Source organism: Larimichthys crocea, chromosome II (genome assembly GCF_000972845.2).
Source record: "Larimichthys crocea isolate SSNF chromosome II, L_crocea_2.0, whole genome shotgun sequence".
Classification (NCBI taxonomy): domain Eukaryota; kingdom Metazoa; phylum Chordata; class Actinopteri; family Sciaenidae; genus Larimichthys; species Larimichthys crocea.
In genome coordinates this window covers 13,690,344-13,704,729 of record NC_040012.1, presented here as the reverse complement: position 1 = coordinate 13,704,729, position 14,386 = coordinate 13,690,344, and the positions used below count along the sequence as shown (strand labels likewise).

Sequence of the window (14,386 nt, the reverse complement as noted above, 5' to 3'; positions counted from 1 at the left end):
TTCCCTTTTTACTCTTTATTTTTTTGATAACGTCTCTTGGTTTTTCTGTATGCTACAACTTCCAACGTCTCTCCTCTGCGCACCGCCTCCCTTTTGTCCCACTCCAATTCCTCTCTCACCCCCCTCCCCTCATTGAGATGGGCATCACGACTCCACCAGACTTGCTCTTTCTGCCCGCATGAACAGGAGGTGCAGAGGGAAAGCAGAGCAGCCGTATAGGTTCAGTCTGACGAGCAAAGGGAGGACCATGCTGTCAGGATGCTCATCTCTCTCCACTTTAACCTCCAACCTGCTGTGAGGCATTTAAGCAAAACACAGGCTATACATCACACTTAGATGGCAGCCTCGGTTATAAGCCGCACAGTGAAATCTCAGAGGAATCAGCCAATCGGTGCTGACAAACCCTAACAGCTGCTGTGTGGACATGCATAAACATATCAGTGGAATGAGAAATTTTGCCACTGTCAATTAAAGCAAATTGGTGAATGCAGAGCAGCAGTTTCCATGTTAAATATCAGGGAAAATAAAGAATATAATCAGTTGCACAGTGAAAACTGATACTATTCAGGAAAAACTGGTCTCTTCAGTCATTTTACCTATTTATCACTTTGTCCTAAATGTGGATCTTGTCTCTCTTACATAAAAATAAATGTATAAAATGGAACTTTGGCAAATTCTCATGTTGACAATTTTTTGCCTTCAAGCCATCTGTCTGCATTTAGTTGGAGCTATTTATGAAGTGGATTCTGTTGGGTCTTCAAGCTGCAATGGAAAAATGAAGTATTCAGCTCAGCTTTGTGTTTGTTTTTAATGCAAAGACAACACAACCTTCACACCAAGCTGGTCAGCATTATTTTAAAAACTCAGTAAGGCATTAAAATGTGCCAACGATGTAATTTTGAAATTTCTAGTAATTACATATCTTACTTATTTTTGGCTGTTTGCCATTTTTGGAAAGTGTTGTGTAAAACAGGGAAAGAGAGCAGCCAAAATCTCCTGTCAGAGCCAGACAAAGGATGTTGTGTCCCCTCCGGGGACTGCTGTTGTGCTTTTGTGGTATTTCAGCAAGCTTTTAATGAGTAAGACTGCCAAATTTAATACAAAAAGCATCTACACAGAACCTAAAACCCCCCAAATGACTACTGTTACTACTCTCAAATGGTTTAGGTCGTACCTAAGGCATTACTGCATTGGAATTGCTGATGCCAGGTTATCTGTTGTTGTTCACCGTGAGGTGCCCCAGGGCTCAGTGCTAGGTCCATTTCTGTTTTCCATTTACATGCTTCCACTTGGTCCATTTTTATGCAGACGATACCCAAATCTGTCTAAGCTGTGACCCATCACTTCCAGAATGGTGGAAACTTGCTAAACTGTCTTCCACAAGTGGATGTTATGCTTTATTGTAAAGTACTTTTAACTGTGTTTTAAAAGGTGCTTGTAGGAGCCAAAACGTGTGTATATAGTTTGCGTTATTTGTTTCGATCACACACGTTTTGCAGATTGCTTTTATTTATGGTAATTGGCATAGGGTGTGTGGTTGTGGTTACATCTTGTTTTTACCTGTGCGCTTTGTGGTTAGACAAAGAGGGTGACAGGCTCAAATATTTTCTGTTGACCATCTCACTATTTATTATCATGTTTCATTATTATCTCATCTTGTTACATATCATATAGTTTCATCTAGTTTAGTTTGTCAAGTTATGCCAATTTAAGTTATTTTGGTTAATAAACATTAACCAAATATTATTATTATTATTACTGCCACATCTTTTTCACCGATAAGAGTTCCACTATAGACATGTTAGTATTTCCTAAATTTCCTGGGACTGTAATCTTGCCCAATGAGGGAATGCATAGAGAAAAGTGGTTTTCCTGCCAGTTACTGGTCTACAGTTTATCATCTCTGCAGGGATATTAAAGTCTTCACTGAATTACAACTTTCATCCTGAATCTTGTGCGTTTGCAAGTGAATTTTCATACACCCACACATACAGTATACACGCACACAAACCCACAAACCAGTACCAAACACCCACTACAAGTATAAGCAGGGCCTGTTAGTTTTTCTGTCTTTGGCCTGTATGAAAGCAATCACTGGCCATCTGGAGCACGGCCCCCTGGGAGAGCAGCAGGTGGGACCCTGTGGGTTAAATGAGCTGTTATCTGTAACCAGTTTACCTCCCACATGACCAACTTCTGTATCAACATTAGTCAGTTTACCTCCCACATCACAGCCCTCTACACCAGTTCAACTCCTGCCTCCCACTGGCTGCTATTGACTGGTTTTTCATAGAAAGTCATGCCTGCTGAGCGTAATGTTCCAGTTTGGTGTAAAATTGTTTCACGAGGGGAAGAAGTTGTGTTTATCACAAATAAACTGGTGTCAAAAACTGAAAGATGATCCAACTCACATGCACCCAACTAATTCGAGTGGACCATAAAAAGGAGAAGAAGCATTAGTGGAGTAGAGCAGTGATGAGCAAGCAGCAGAAGCTAACATTCTTCTCCTCAATATTTGAACAATAATTCTCATAGTTGCCAGAAATAAATTTAGTCCCTTGCGGAAATAAAAAATACTGACTTTGCATTTGGTGAGAAACTGCAGCCCGAGACTTTTTTTACATTTAGATATTCTGGGAATATGAGGCAATGGACCATCTCTACTGAGATAACAGATAAATACGCACTATCATTGTGAACTCATTTAGTAGTGCCGGCAGTACAAACACCTTCTACTATTTCACAAAATAACAATTCACCAACATTACATGTACCTATTTAGAGATAAATAATGTGCTTAGTTTATCACATTCAGCTTTTATCTCAGCATTTTCACAATAATGATGAGAAGTCTTGTGTCCTCGTCAAATGTGAATACTGCCAATGATCATTTGTAGAGGTGCAACATAAAGATATTTATACTGTAGCAGCTTCAGCTCTTTGGTATTTTTTGGTGTGTTAGACTAGTGTTGACAGAAAACTAGATAACTGAAAATATTGGATCACATCAGTGTGATGAAAAACCTTCATTTGCCACATCTGAATTCATTGGATTCTCCTTTTCTAGTTATTTTATTTCTGACCACTGAAGGGGCTTTTACGTTACAAACTATCATTCATACACACATTCATACACTGTAGTGGATGACATGCAAGGATAACTACAACTTGGGCGCTAATCATTCATACATATTCACACACCAATTTGAGGTTCAGTGTCTTTCCCAAGGACACTTTGACATGCAGACTGGAGGAGGATCAAACCACGAATTACCTGATTAGTGGTCCTGCTCTACCTCCTGAGCCACAGCCCCCTCCCATGTACTGTATGTATAAGCTGTACACACAGTAGGCAAGAGCTTATTGCAGATACATCAGTATTTGTGTATATGTTAGCTGATAAGTAGCAGCTGAACTATGTTTTGTCACCAGAAAACACTGACAGCTTGATTTTAAAATTGTAAAATGTCTAAAATGCCTGTTTGTCATTTTTTGTGCTTATGTTTGAAATGATGGTACTATCTGCCTAAAATATCCAGTATCACGCCGGCTGTGCATATACTACCCATTACAAATGACACACCTGCATCACTTCCAGCTCTCCTATAGCAATTACATTTCACTGTACAAGTCTACTTGTCATTCAGGTTCACTTACAAGATTGAAAACTTTCCAGTGACATGGAGAGAGCACAACATGTCCACCAACTCTGTACTGCAGAGAAGACCCCCCACTTTACTGCTACATCACTCACTTTGCCACCTTTCTGAGTCAGACCATGTGCAAGCCTAGCACAACAGATGAGATAAAAAGTTCTTTATTATTCAGCAATTCCCAAGGCCCCGCGGGATAATTTAATCATTGTGAGGCGTCAGCAAGGGCAATATTTGACAAAGACACTCTGATGATGAAGGCTTGAACATCTAAAACTTTTTATTAATACATATTCATAAGATGATTTTAATCCCTTTAAACCCTTAGACTCCTATATGCTGTTGTGACGTTGTGATTAGTTAAATGCGCGAGTGTGTACTGATGAATAACAGAAGGACTAAAGCACTCGGGCTAATCGGAGTCCTGAACCCTCCGGGGACAAGATTGAAAATTGAATTAGAGGAGGAAGTGACAAATTTGACTCATCGGGCTGTCTACATTTGCATTAATATAGGTAGCGGAGGCTGCTTTTAGAAGAGTTACCTATGAGTCAGAGCGCTCTCTCACACACAAACACAGACAGTGAAATAAATATGAAAAACCTTGATGGTGTCGAAGCAGACCTGTGCACGTGTGTGAAACCCAGACAAAATACACCAACACACACACACACACACACACCGATCATGTTAGTAGAACAAATGGGGGAGGGCTGGAGGACGCGGTGATGGCAGATGATGTCAAGCTTCTTGTCAGAAAAAGACTTGAGGGGTGAGCAGTTGGTGTCGTGTACATAATGACACTCATCCACAGAGATTACGTTTGCAACAGGTTTAAAAAAAGCAGTCAGAGCGGAGAGATAAAAGACAAACTGAGAGAGTCTGTCTGTGGCTTTTAAAGATGACTCTTGCTGTCCTGTGGTGATTTAAATCTTAAGTACTGTAATTTGAAGTTTTCAGTTTTCTACACTCCACTACATTTCAGTTACACACTGCTGTTACCAACTCTGCCTCTCGTTCACTCATTCACAGGCACACACTGATGGCAGCGCCTTCCATCACAGCGTCTTGCTCAAGGACACTTTAACATCAAACCACCAACTCTGCCATTAAATGGATTACCCGCTCTACCTCCTGAGCCACCGTGGCTCTATTTCAGAAGAAAATAGTCAACTTTTAATTAACTGCAGACTATTTTAATAATTGATAATAAGTGATGTATAGTAGATTCAAACATATATGTCATAATCTGTTTCAGTATATTGTGTATTCTGTTTTTAGTATTTTTTTGTATTATATGCAGATTTATATTTTTATATTATACTTTTTTACCTAAACTTTTATAGTATTTTTGTATTTTACATAGTTAGCTCATCTCCATCTGTTACACACTTTACACTGAGCTCACTGGTTCCTCTTTTAAACCTGAAACCTGATTAATCGTTTTAATTATATTTAATCATTTTCTGGCTCCATTTTCCAGCTCTTTGTCTTATATGATAATAAAATTAATTAAAATTAAAATGAATAAACTCACTATTTTTTGACACTTTGTTGATGATTTTTCATGAAATAATTCTGCACAGATTAATCAGTGATGAGAATAATGGTGGTAGCCCCAGCTAACAGCTCTGGCCAACAATTACTTCCATTAAAATATATATTGTAACTTTGTTAAATATAATGAATTGTTATAGAATAAACTACCCTGCAGTGTATAAAGCATTCAAATTACTCCACACTTCAGCGTTGAAGTACTGCTTACCTGCTAATGCATCAATACCAACAGTAGTCAGCAATAATACGACAATAATATCATATGTAATACTCCAAATAAAGGGCCATTCTGCAGGAGGAATACTTTTAATGTGTATCCATCCATCAGTTTTCAGTAACTGCTTATTCTTATCATGATCACAGGGGGCTGGATTCGATCCCAGCTGGCTTTGGGCCAGAGGTACATACTGGACAAGTCGCCAGTTCATCACGGGAATACTTTTACTGTGTTTGTTATTGATAATACTTCCTTACTTTTACATACACTAAAGATCTCAGTGCTTCTTCCACTGCTGTTTATTTCACAATACTACGTATTAATTTTGGGTTTGTCAAGTAATGTAATGCTATTACAAATGATTAGGCCCTTCATCCTCTGAGGGGTTTTTATAATCGAGTATAATGTCTTCTCTAAATGGCAGCTAGGCCATTTTTTTTAAATGTAGCTCTGCACAGGACAGTAAGTGTGTTCTGCTTTAACAGTCAAATGAATTAAAATAGATTTTTTTTTTCTGTCTGCAGCCTCTGCAGTGATCCGTTCAATGGTGTGCAGGTAACAGCGCTATTTGGAAGTGACAGGACCTGAAGTGGACTTACGCCAGCCTCTGTGTGGGTGAACAGATAAAATGCTGACTATGAGGAACTAGACCCCCCTGAAGAGACAGCGCTTTTATGTGTGTGTGTGTGTGTGTGTGTGTGTGTGTGTGTGTGTAACAGCAACAGAGGGAGAGAAAGATGCTGAGAAACAGAGATATATGTATGATCGACAAATATGTGAGTTTTCTCCATAAACTTCTCAAAGTAGCTGCGCCAAATGGTAGTCAGTTTGTACAGTAACACTGTGTAATTTCAAAAGCCTTCAAAGTGATGTGACTGCAAACTGCAAACAGCATGCTCACATTTGCCAATCCAACTGGTCTTTGACACTTTACAACAAACATTACCAAATAGAAGAAACGAGGCAAACAGGGCGGCGCGCTTTCTGACTGAGATTCTGTGTAGGAATGCTGTATGCTTCAAATATGTTGTATGTGCAAAATGTATCCATCCTGCAAACATATTTTGCATTTTTCCTTCAAATTCTCTGTCAGTGAGGGAATATAAGACTGTGTTTTCCTCTCCTGCACCACTATTTGTGTATTTTTACATACATTTTTGTTGCAGTAGCATTGCTTTAAATATTTATCAACCACAGACACACGGTCGAGTAAAAATGTGATCTTTTCCGCATTGTGTCTTGACAGTCAGTGCAGCAGGTTTGCTCAAAACACATATATGCATATATTTAGAAAGACCCGCAGCTTGTTTGCACTGTGCATATTGTTTTTCCGCGGTGCTGCAGTGCCCTGTGGCGAGGGTTGGAGTGAGGGGCGGGGAGAGGCTGAGGGGAAGGGAGGTGTGGGGAGGTGGCTTTTCCACTTCAGGTGGATGATGGCTTCGATCTCTGCAGCAGCCAAATCCTCAAGGCTTCGCGCCGCTGGAAGGACATGAACATGCCGTCTCTAGCACGTGCTCTGACAGAGAGTTAACACACGCTCATTTAAGCACCATTGTGTGGGCAGGTACATTTGCGTAGGTGCAGTACACACAACCACTGAATGCAAGACCTATGTAGCCCACACACACACACACACACACACACAAAACCCTGTGACACATCCAGACCTCCCACATCACTGGAAGAAAAAAAATCTTTTGAAAAAGCTTCAGATTGGAGGCTGCACCACTCTTTTCGGTCTCTGACCTGCATCTTCTTTACTGCTTTACCTGCTCCATCTCTCCATCCCATGAGAGGCAAACAACCACTGCCCGCTGTCCCAGCATGCAATGCATCTGACAGCAGTTGTAGAAGTCAGTGACCCATGAACCAAACCCTGGTTGCTATCCAATTGTCAGTCGATCGCTCAAAGCATGTCTCCTGCATCTCCACACAGGACCCGTAAAAAAACATCTGCCTCCTAAGTTGTGCACTCTGCTCGACTTGAGAATATTTTCATGGTTATAAATAGCTTGTTTATTCCCTTTTTCACTATCCCCCTTTAAATCATGAGTTCAGCATGAGGTTAGTGCTTTCTAGGAAATCTTTTTGGTGCATCGGATGAAAATGCAGCATCAGTGCCGCTGTACGCGATGGATATCATTTACATATCAAATAACTATTTTCTTTATGGTTGATTTTGCACAGAGAGAAATGTAATCATGGCCACTTGGAATGTAATTATCAATTATTTAGTCCTTAGCTCATTTATATAATACGTTTATAATACCCCACCACAATTTATCCTAATGGGTTGTCACAGAAAATGCTCACTGACTGTAAAACTCGAGCACCAACAGGAGCCATAAATTGAAGGGTTGGTTTTGCTCCATCGTCTTGGAAAACACACTACAGTCAATCAGCTGCTGATTCCATAAAAAAGATTGTCACGAATATATAAATACTGGAGGGAACTGTGTTTTTTTTTTCCCTTTCTTTTTTTTAGCACAGTAGCTGTGAATGAAGAGATGACATTTCTGTGCCGCTTCGCCCTCCTGGAGAAGTTATCAGACAGATCTCTATTATTCTCTATCTGCTCTGTGTCATCTGCTCAGTCCTGCTACGGCACCCGTGGTACTCTGGCTGCCAAAACTCGAGCAACCACATGACTGAAAATCCTCCAGTGAACGGCAAACAATAAAACACAGAGCATCCTTTTGTCAACATTAAAATCCAATTTTAGACCACAGCCACATCGTTGAGAAACTCTGTGAGCCTTCACATATCTGATTTAAATGTGTGGTTGATATCTATCTCTACGTGTCAGTCAGTTTTTTGAGGTTTTTGATGAATAGTGCTGCCACTTTGTACCCAGAAAGTAACTGGACACGAGCTGCACAATTGCTCTCATGTGCAGAAACACTCACTCTCTCTCTCTCACACACACACAGAGGTATCTATTTTTGGATAATAGACCGATATGCTGAGAGTAAATGATAAAGTCATTGATCTGAGCGCTGTGGTCAGCAGAGAGGGAGGGGGCAGACGGCACGTTCCAATCCTCAGAGACACCGATTGCCATTTTACATTACTATTGATCTTTACACTGAGACAAACAGCGCAGCATCGATCCTCACACCAACAAGATCAGAGAAAAAAAAAAAACACCTCTGTACCACTCGGTCCTGACACAGCTGCAGGAAGACGGACCGACCGACACATCGTGCGGAGAGAGGGAAGGGAGAAAAGGAAGTCTCAGGCATACAAATCAGGGTGGAAGGACACTGTAAGCCACTGGTTCGCCTGCCTGTGCGTCTCTCTGTGTGCCTGAATATCTGAATATATATCTGTGTGAAGCGCTCCAGGGGATCACTGTCAGTCCTGCAATGACACGAGTGGGGGAAAACTGGTGCATGAGGCAATTAATATTCAGAAACACTCCACTTTTTGATTCATAAGTAGAAGGGGCTGCTCTAGCAAACAGGAAGGAGTGAGGGGAAGATGACACAGGAATAGATAGAGGGGGCACGAGGAGGGACAAGATCTGCGAGAGAATAAGAAGGAGATAAGGAAGACACAGGACGTGAGCAAAATATATTAGAGCTCAGTGTGCTGAGGGAGACTCTAATCTTATATTTCAAGGATATTAACATCTTAATAATGACCCATTAGTCCGTACATAAAGTGATCAGGGATAGCCATACGTGCATTTCTTCAGGTGAGACAAATTAATCTGACACGGTTTGAAATCTGAATTGATAAGAATTAATTATGGATGGTGGGCCAGGCAGAGACTGAGAGTGATGCAACACCTGTGGATCAAGGTGAATGAACGGTGAATGGGAATAGGGGGGTGATAGTGAACAGAAACTTAAAAGAAAGCAGGACAAAAGCCAATAAAAAGACTATTTTATTTGAGATTTATACATGGGAATATTCAATAAAAAAAAACTCACAGTCACACACACACAGTCTCTCCTCTCTGTCCTTACACAGGACACAGCAACCGGCAGCTGCACAGCAACACCAACATACACCGACACATGACGTTAATCTATGACCTCATCTGAAACTCACCAAAGTTTGCTGATACTGAAGCGTCCGGTTTTCGGCCTTGTCCTTCACCATTGCCGCAATATCCTCATTAAGACACCCGAGACCCTCAGGAGTGTAAATCGCCCGCTAATTAATGTGCGGTGGAGGAGGAGGAGGAGGAGGAGGTGATGGAGGAAGATGAGGAGGGCGACTCGGCGCGGCTGCCTGCCATCACATGTGCAGCGTGTGTAACAGGTTCCTTATCATGATGAGCCCTCCCGCATGATGCAAAGCGCCGCCGCGGTGCGTGCGTGTGTGTGCGTGTGTGTGTGTGGATATGTGTGTGTGTGTGTGCCAGATGAGAGCAGCTGTAGCTGGATGTCGTCTCGCAGCAGCGCTGTTGCGGTTTGACTGCAAAACACCGCCTCCCTCCTCCACTCTGTGCTGCTGCCTCTCTCTTGGAGTTACCGGACTTGATAATGTTCGGGATTAAAAAAAAATTAAAAATTATATGCGGTGGTGTGTTCAGGTGTAATATGTGGTTGTTTGCATAATTAATGAATTAATTTAAATTCTTGCGTGGTATTTCTGAACAGTCCTTTGCTCCTGATTTGAGTCATCACTGGATGGACCAAGTGTGATGAGTAATTCACAAGGGTGAGGCTGTGTTAGGCGGATATATGGCTCTGTCCATGTCATAAAGAAATCTTTACAACAGCACCATAACAGGCTTTTCCTTTAGTGAGGGGATAAAGAAAGGTGTCTGAGCATCTCTGGCTGCCATTAGTACATTATTTATGTATGAATACAATACATCACGCACACAACCAAATATTTCTCAGATTTTGGTGAAACTGGATCCAATTTAATGTAGAAAATGTTTTGTGATTTCCCTTTTCGGCTGCTTACAGAGTTTCCTGATGGACAGTGAACTGATATTAACTATAGCTGCTGTTAGTTCAGTTTGTTAGCCGGGCTGCCTGGAGCTCAGAACACCGGGGCTGTGTTAGCATTTGTACCACAAGCGTTTTAGACTGCCGGGAAGAAGAGGTTTTCAGGCCTGTTAAAATTCAGTGGTATTCAATACACTCTGAAACTGGGGTGCTATGGGTCAGGCTGATGGATGTATAGTATAAGACCTGGATATGATGTCACTGCTCAGCCTTGCTTCCAATTTTGCCCAGTGGCCACTTGAGGTATTGCAGATAAAAATTTAGCTGCCTTCCTAAAATCATTTTCTCCATAGACCACCACTATAAAAGTCGCCTGTGAGACTCTTGACAGGACACCTCCAACTGCAAAAAAAAAGGACATATACTTGACATATACATGACTCCTTCTATTATGAATTTTTAAGCCATGGAGGTTTTATATTTGTAAAACTTTCCTCAAGTCGATGATTTAAAAATCGGTGACATCATCATAGACACTGCTGTGCATATTGAGTCGGTTGCATAACCACGAAGTAAAGCTAGAAAACGTTTTCGATGTTTGTATCAGGCGAGGAACTTCATTGGACGAAACAGGCGCTGGGCTCAAGCTCCAGAAACTGTATCTTATATTTCCCATAATGCAAGTGAATGTGTTTACATCATCAGGGTTATTTTCTCAGACTTTAAAAAAAACTCATAAAATAAAGTAAAAATCATTCTCATTACGATGCAATCTAAACTGAAATGACAGTAACCCTTTTTGAAGGATGGATGCAATAAATTCTCAGTGCATTCAGGGTACAATATAAATGATAAATGAATGCATGAGTGACAACAAAAAGAAAGAAAATTGAAACAATTGACTCATATTTACTTTCTCGCTTTCTTTTTCTCTAGGCTTTTTTCTTGGCTTTCATCATTCTCCACTGAAGTGGTCTCTTCCAGCAAATCCTCCCAGCCACAGGTCACAAAGAGTCAATGAATGAGTATGAAAATGATGTGAATTACATGCACTGGTCTTCACAGACTCCAGATTGTGGACAGATATCTTAGAACTGGCTCTCCACTATGATCATCAAAAGAGTTCAGAGAGCCATATGCAAAGCAGCACTGAAGCTGCGCTACAGGTTCATCATGGACCAACACCTTAGTAAAACACTTAATTAATCACTACAGATTTATGCATTGCGTCATATTCAAGTGTATTTCAAACAGGGGAACCACAGTCTTCTAGTATTGGCTGCCAAACAGCCCTACAAGGAAGCATTTCACAGCTAAGCGCCGTGCTCATGGGCACTACAACAATCACAGTTGAGGCTCATAAAGCTGACTTGTATGTTTACAGAAGAAGAGATTTCATCCAGTTCGCACATGAAGATTCTGTCACATTATTTCCTTTCCTCAGATGACACATGTATTGTATCTTTGGGCTTTCGCTAAAGGGATTTGCGGAGGTGCTACTCACTGGCAGTGGAATCTACAGCGTGGAAAGATGCAGTGCCAAGTGAGACTCACACCTGAAAGATAACCACTGTTCCAAGGACTCACTGCTGTCTTGTCAGGAGCCAAACATCCCTCATGTTTGTCGTTATGCCTTCAGTTGGATGGGAAATTCAGGAGGTTCAGAACTTTCACATGCCAAAGCAGATACGTTTACCTTCCCTATTCCTAGCATTGTTTTGAAACTCTAGCACCAAAACAGCGGGTCACTAATGAATTCAAGATATATCAATGGCATCACATTAAACAATTTAACTGGCCACAGGCCAGCATGCATTTGAACATCAAACTCACTGATCCTTTACAGGTTAAAAGACTTAATTCCTCTGGGAGTCAAAGCCTCTGACAGATAAAACAGTCCTGCATAAGACTGAAGCTGATTGGTTGTTGGCAAGGCAACCAGTTCAAAGCACTGGACCACAGGCACCAGAATGAGCCAGGGCCTCTGAGACCACTGAGGGATTTGAGGGGGGTTGCATACACCCACAAATATGTTTTCATTCATAAATCTCATCATTCATGCTGTTCAGGTTAATATGCACCATGGGCCTTTACAGCCTGCAGTCACATCGTCCCTCTCTCTCGGGTAGCTGAGGGTAAAGAGCGTCACCAACTTCATTTTATCAGTGAACTGGCAGCCACAGACAGACAGGGGTGGTGTGGCCCCGGTAGCAGAGGAACTGGGTGCTCTGCAGCCCCGAGCACCAGCACACTGACCCACATCTCTCCATCTCCACAGGATTCTTTAAATTTGAAATATACCACCCATTCCTGCACGGAGGCCAGTTTGGTGCCAAAATACAAGAGGAAAAACAACATGTCTCCCATCCTGCGTGACAGTGAAGAGAAAGATCAGTGGTTCAACGTCCACATGATAAGAAAATGGCATGGATTTTCCAGACCTATAAAAATAGTTTAAGGCATTTAGGATGGTGAAGTGAAGGTTTGATTTAGTGTAATAATAAATTCTGTGTCATTGTAGGAAAAGTTATTTTTTTGAATTTAGAGAAATCAGAAGAAAAATCCCAGACAACTTCACACCTATCATTTTTTTTTTTTTAAGTAATGAGCCTAAAAGTAACAGTAAAAATTAATGTGTTTTTTTTTTTTTTTTTTTTTTTTTTTTTTTATTTAGATTTTTACTGCAATTCATCTACAGTAATACAAGGACCTTGAGTCTTTGATGCGCAACATTACGATATGCAACCACCTGTACCCCTTTTTGTTTTGTGTGGCAAGTTTCTCTATTGTCATTGTTTGCTATGGCTGTCTCGGCAAAAACCACAAAACGCACCACAAAACCAGCAAATACACAACAACACAATCAGACCTTCCATTACCATTTGCCCTTGAGCCAGATATGGTCAAAGTTCGGTAGACACACACGGTTTTGACACTTTGGAAAGAGAAAGGAGACAGTGATCCATCTTGTCAGGACGCAGGATACTTACGGTTTCCCCTGAGTCTGCTTTCCTCCTCTTTTTTTCTTATCTCCTCCTCGGGCTACGGATTCAAAACCGTCAGGTGTTCTCCTCCATTGCGCCTTAGCGGAACGATGACTGAAATAATAACAAAAAAAGGGCACACAGCTACAGGTTGCAGCGCACGCTTAATCGATGATGCGATCGGGAAGCAGATCACTAGCCGGGATCACACTTCACCCCAGGGAAATCTCAGTATATCCTACAGACCGGCCTGTTGCTGATGCGCAATCCATACAGCACCGCGCCAAAGTTGTCAGCACGGCGCGTAATTGCCGGTTTTGCGCCTCCAGAGCAGCGCACAGCGGAACAGGCAGCTGCTGGCTGGCTTTGGAGACCAGGAGCGACAACAGCCAGCCGTCTGAGAGCGCGGCTGCATGGGATTGTGAGCCAAAGAAACTCTGTGATAAGACGCTACAGTCTCCTCATCGGCTCTAGTTGAGGTGGGAGGGAGACAGCGGGATACCGGGTGTCGTGTCCGTGATGCAATGCGGGTACCGCCAGTGCCATGGCCCGCAGTTTTCTCCTTGTGTGCAGAAATCCAGGCGCTCCGGTCATTATCTGCGGAGCCGCGGCGCACATTCGTCTTAATTACCGGCGGCGTGATTGTCTGCAAAGATAGGAGGAGGCTTGGAGGGGGGAAAAAGAAAACATGTGTTGATTGTTCATGCTCTCCCTCTCCCCCCCCCCCCCCCCCCCCCCTCTCTTTTTCCTGCACCCAGTCTCTATCTCTCCTTGTATGTGACAACACACATACGCACACACTTTAGGGTCTAATATTAGACGTCATGCGCCTTGATCATGGCAGCTTGGGGGCAAATAAGAGAGGACAGGGGCTCAGTCACTGTCCAGGCTGGAGTGATGAAGGGTGGACACGTGTGTCTGAAATGAAGATGAATGGTGCATTCCCCCATGTTTTCTCTTATCGAAGCCTTTGACAGCTATTATACCTCCTCAACCCCCCACATGGCAATTGAATTGAAGCTACACCGCGTCTTCCAGCTGCGCCCCACAGGCAATAGGACCCGATGG

General features: G+C 42.1%; 1 protein-coding gene across 6 annotated transcripts in view; it reads right to left on the bottom strand.

Annotated features, from left to right (window-relative positions):
• clcn2a (chloride channel, voltage-sensitive 2a) overlaps positions 1 to 14,386 on the bottom strand; it is a 47,990-nt gene that overhangs the window by 32,344 nt on the left and 1,260 nt on the right. For 3 of the 6 annotated variants that reach the window (XM_019262197.2, XM_019262199.2, XM_019262200.2), the window contains exon 1: positions 9,484 to 10,232. The exons of 1 other annotated variant lie outside the window; for it this stretch is intronic. In XM_019262197.2, coding sequence (XP_019117742.1) covers positions 9,484 to 9,534 — 51 coding nt within the window. In that variant the 5' untranslated portion in view covers positions 9,535 to 10,232. Of the gene's footprint in view, positions 1 to 9,483; positions 10,233 to 13,324; positions 14,039 to 14,386 lie in introns of those variants that run through there. 2 more of the 6 variants (XM_019262201.1, XM_019262202.2) reach the window with 2 other exon arrangements.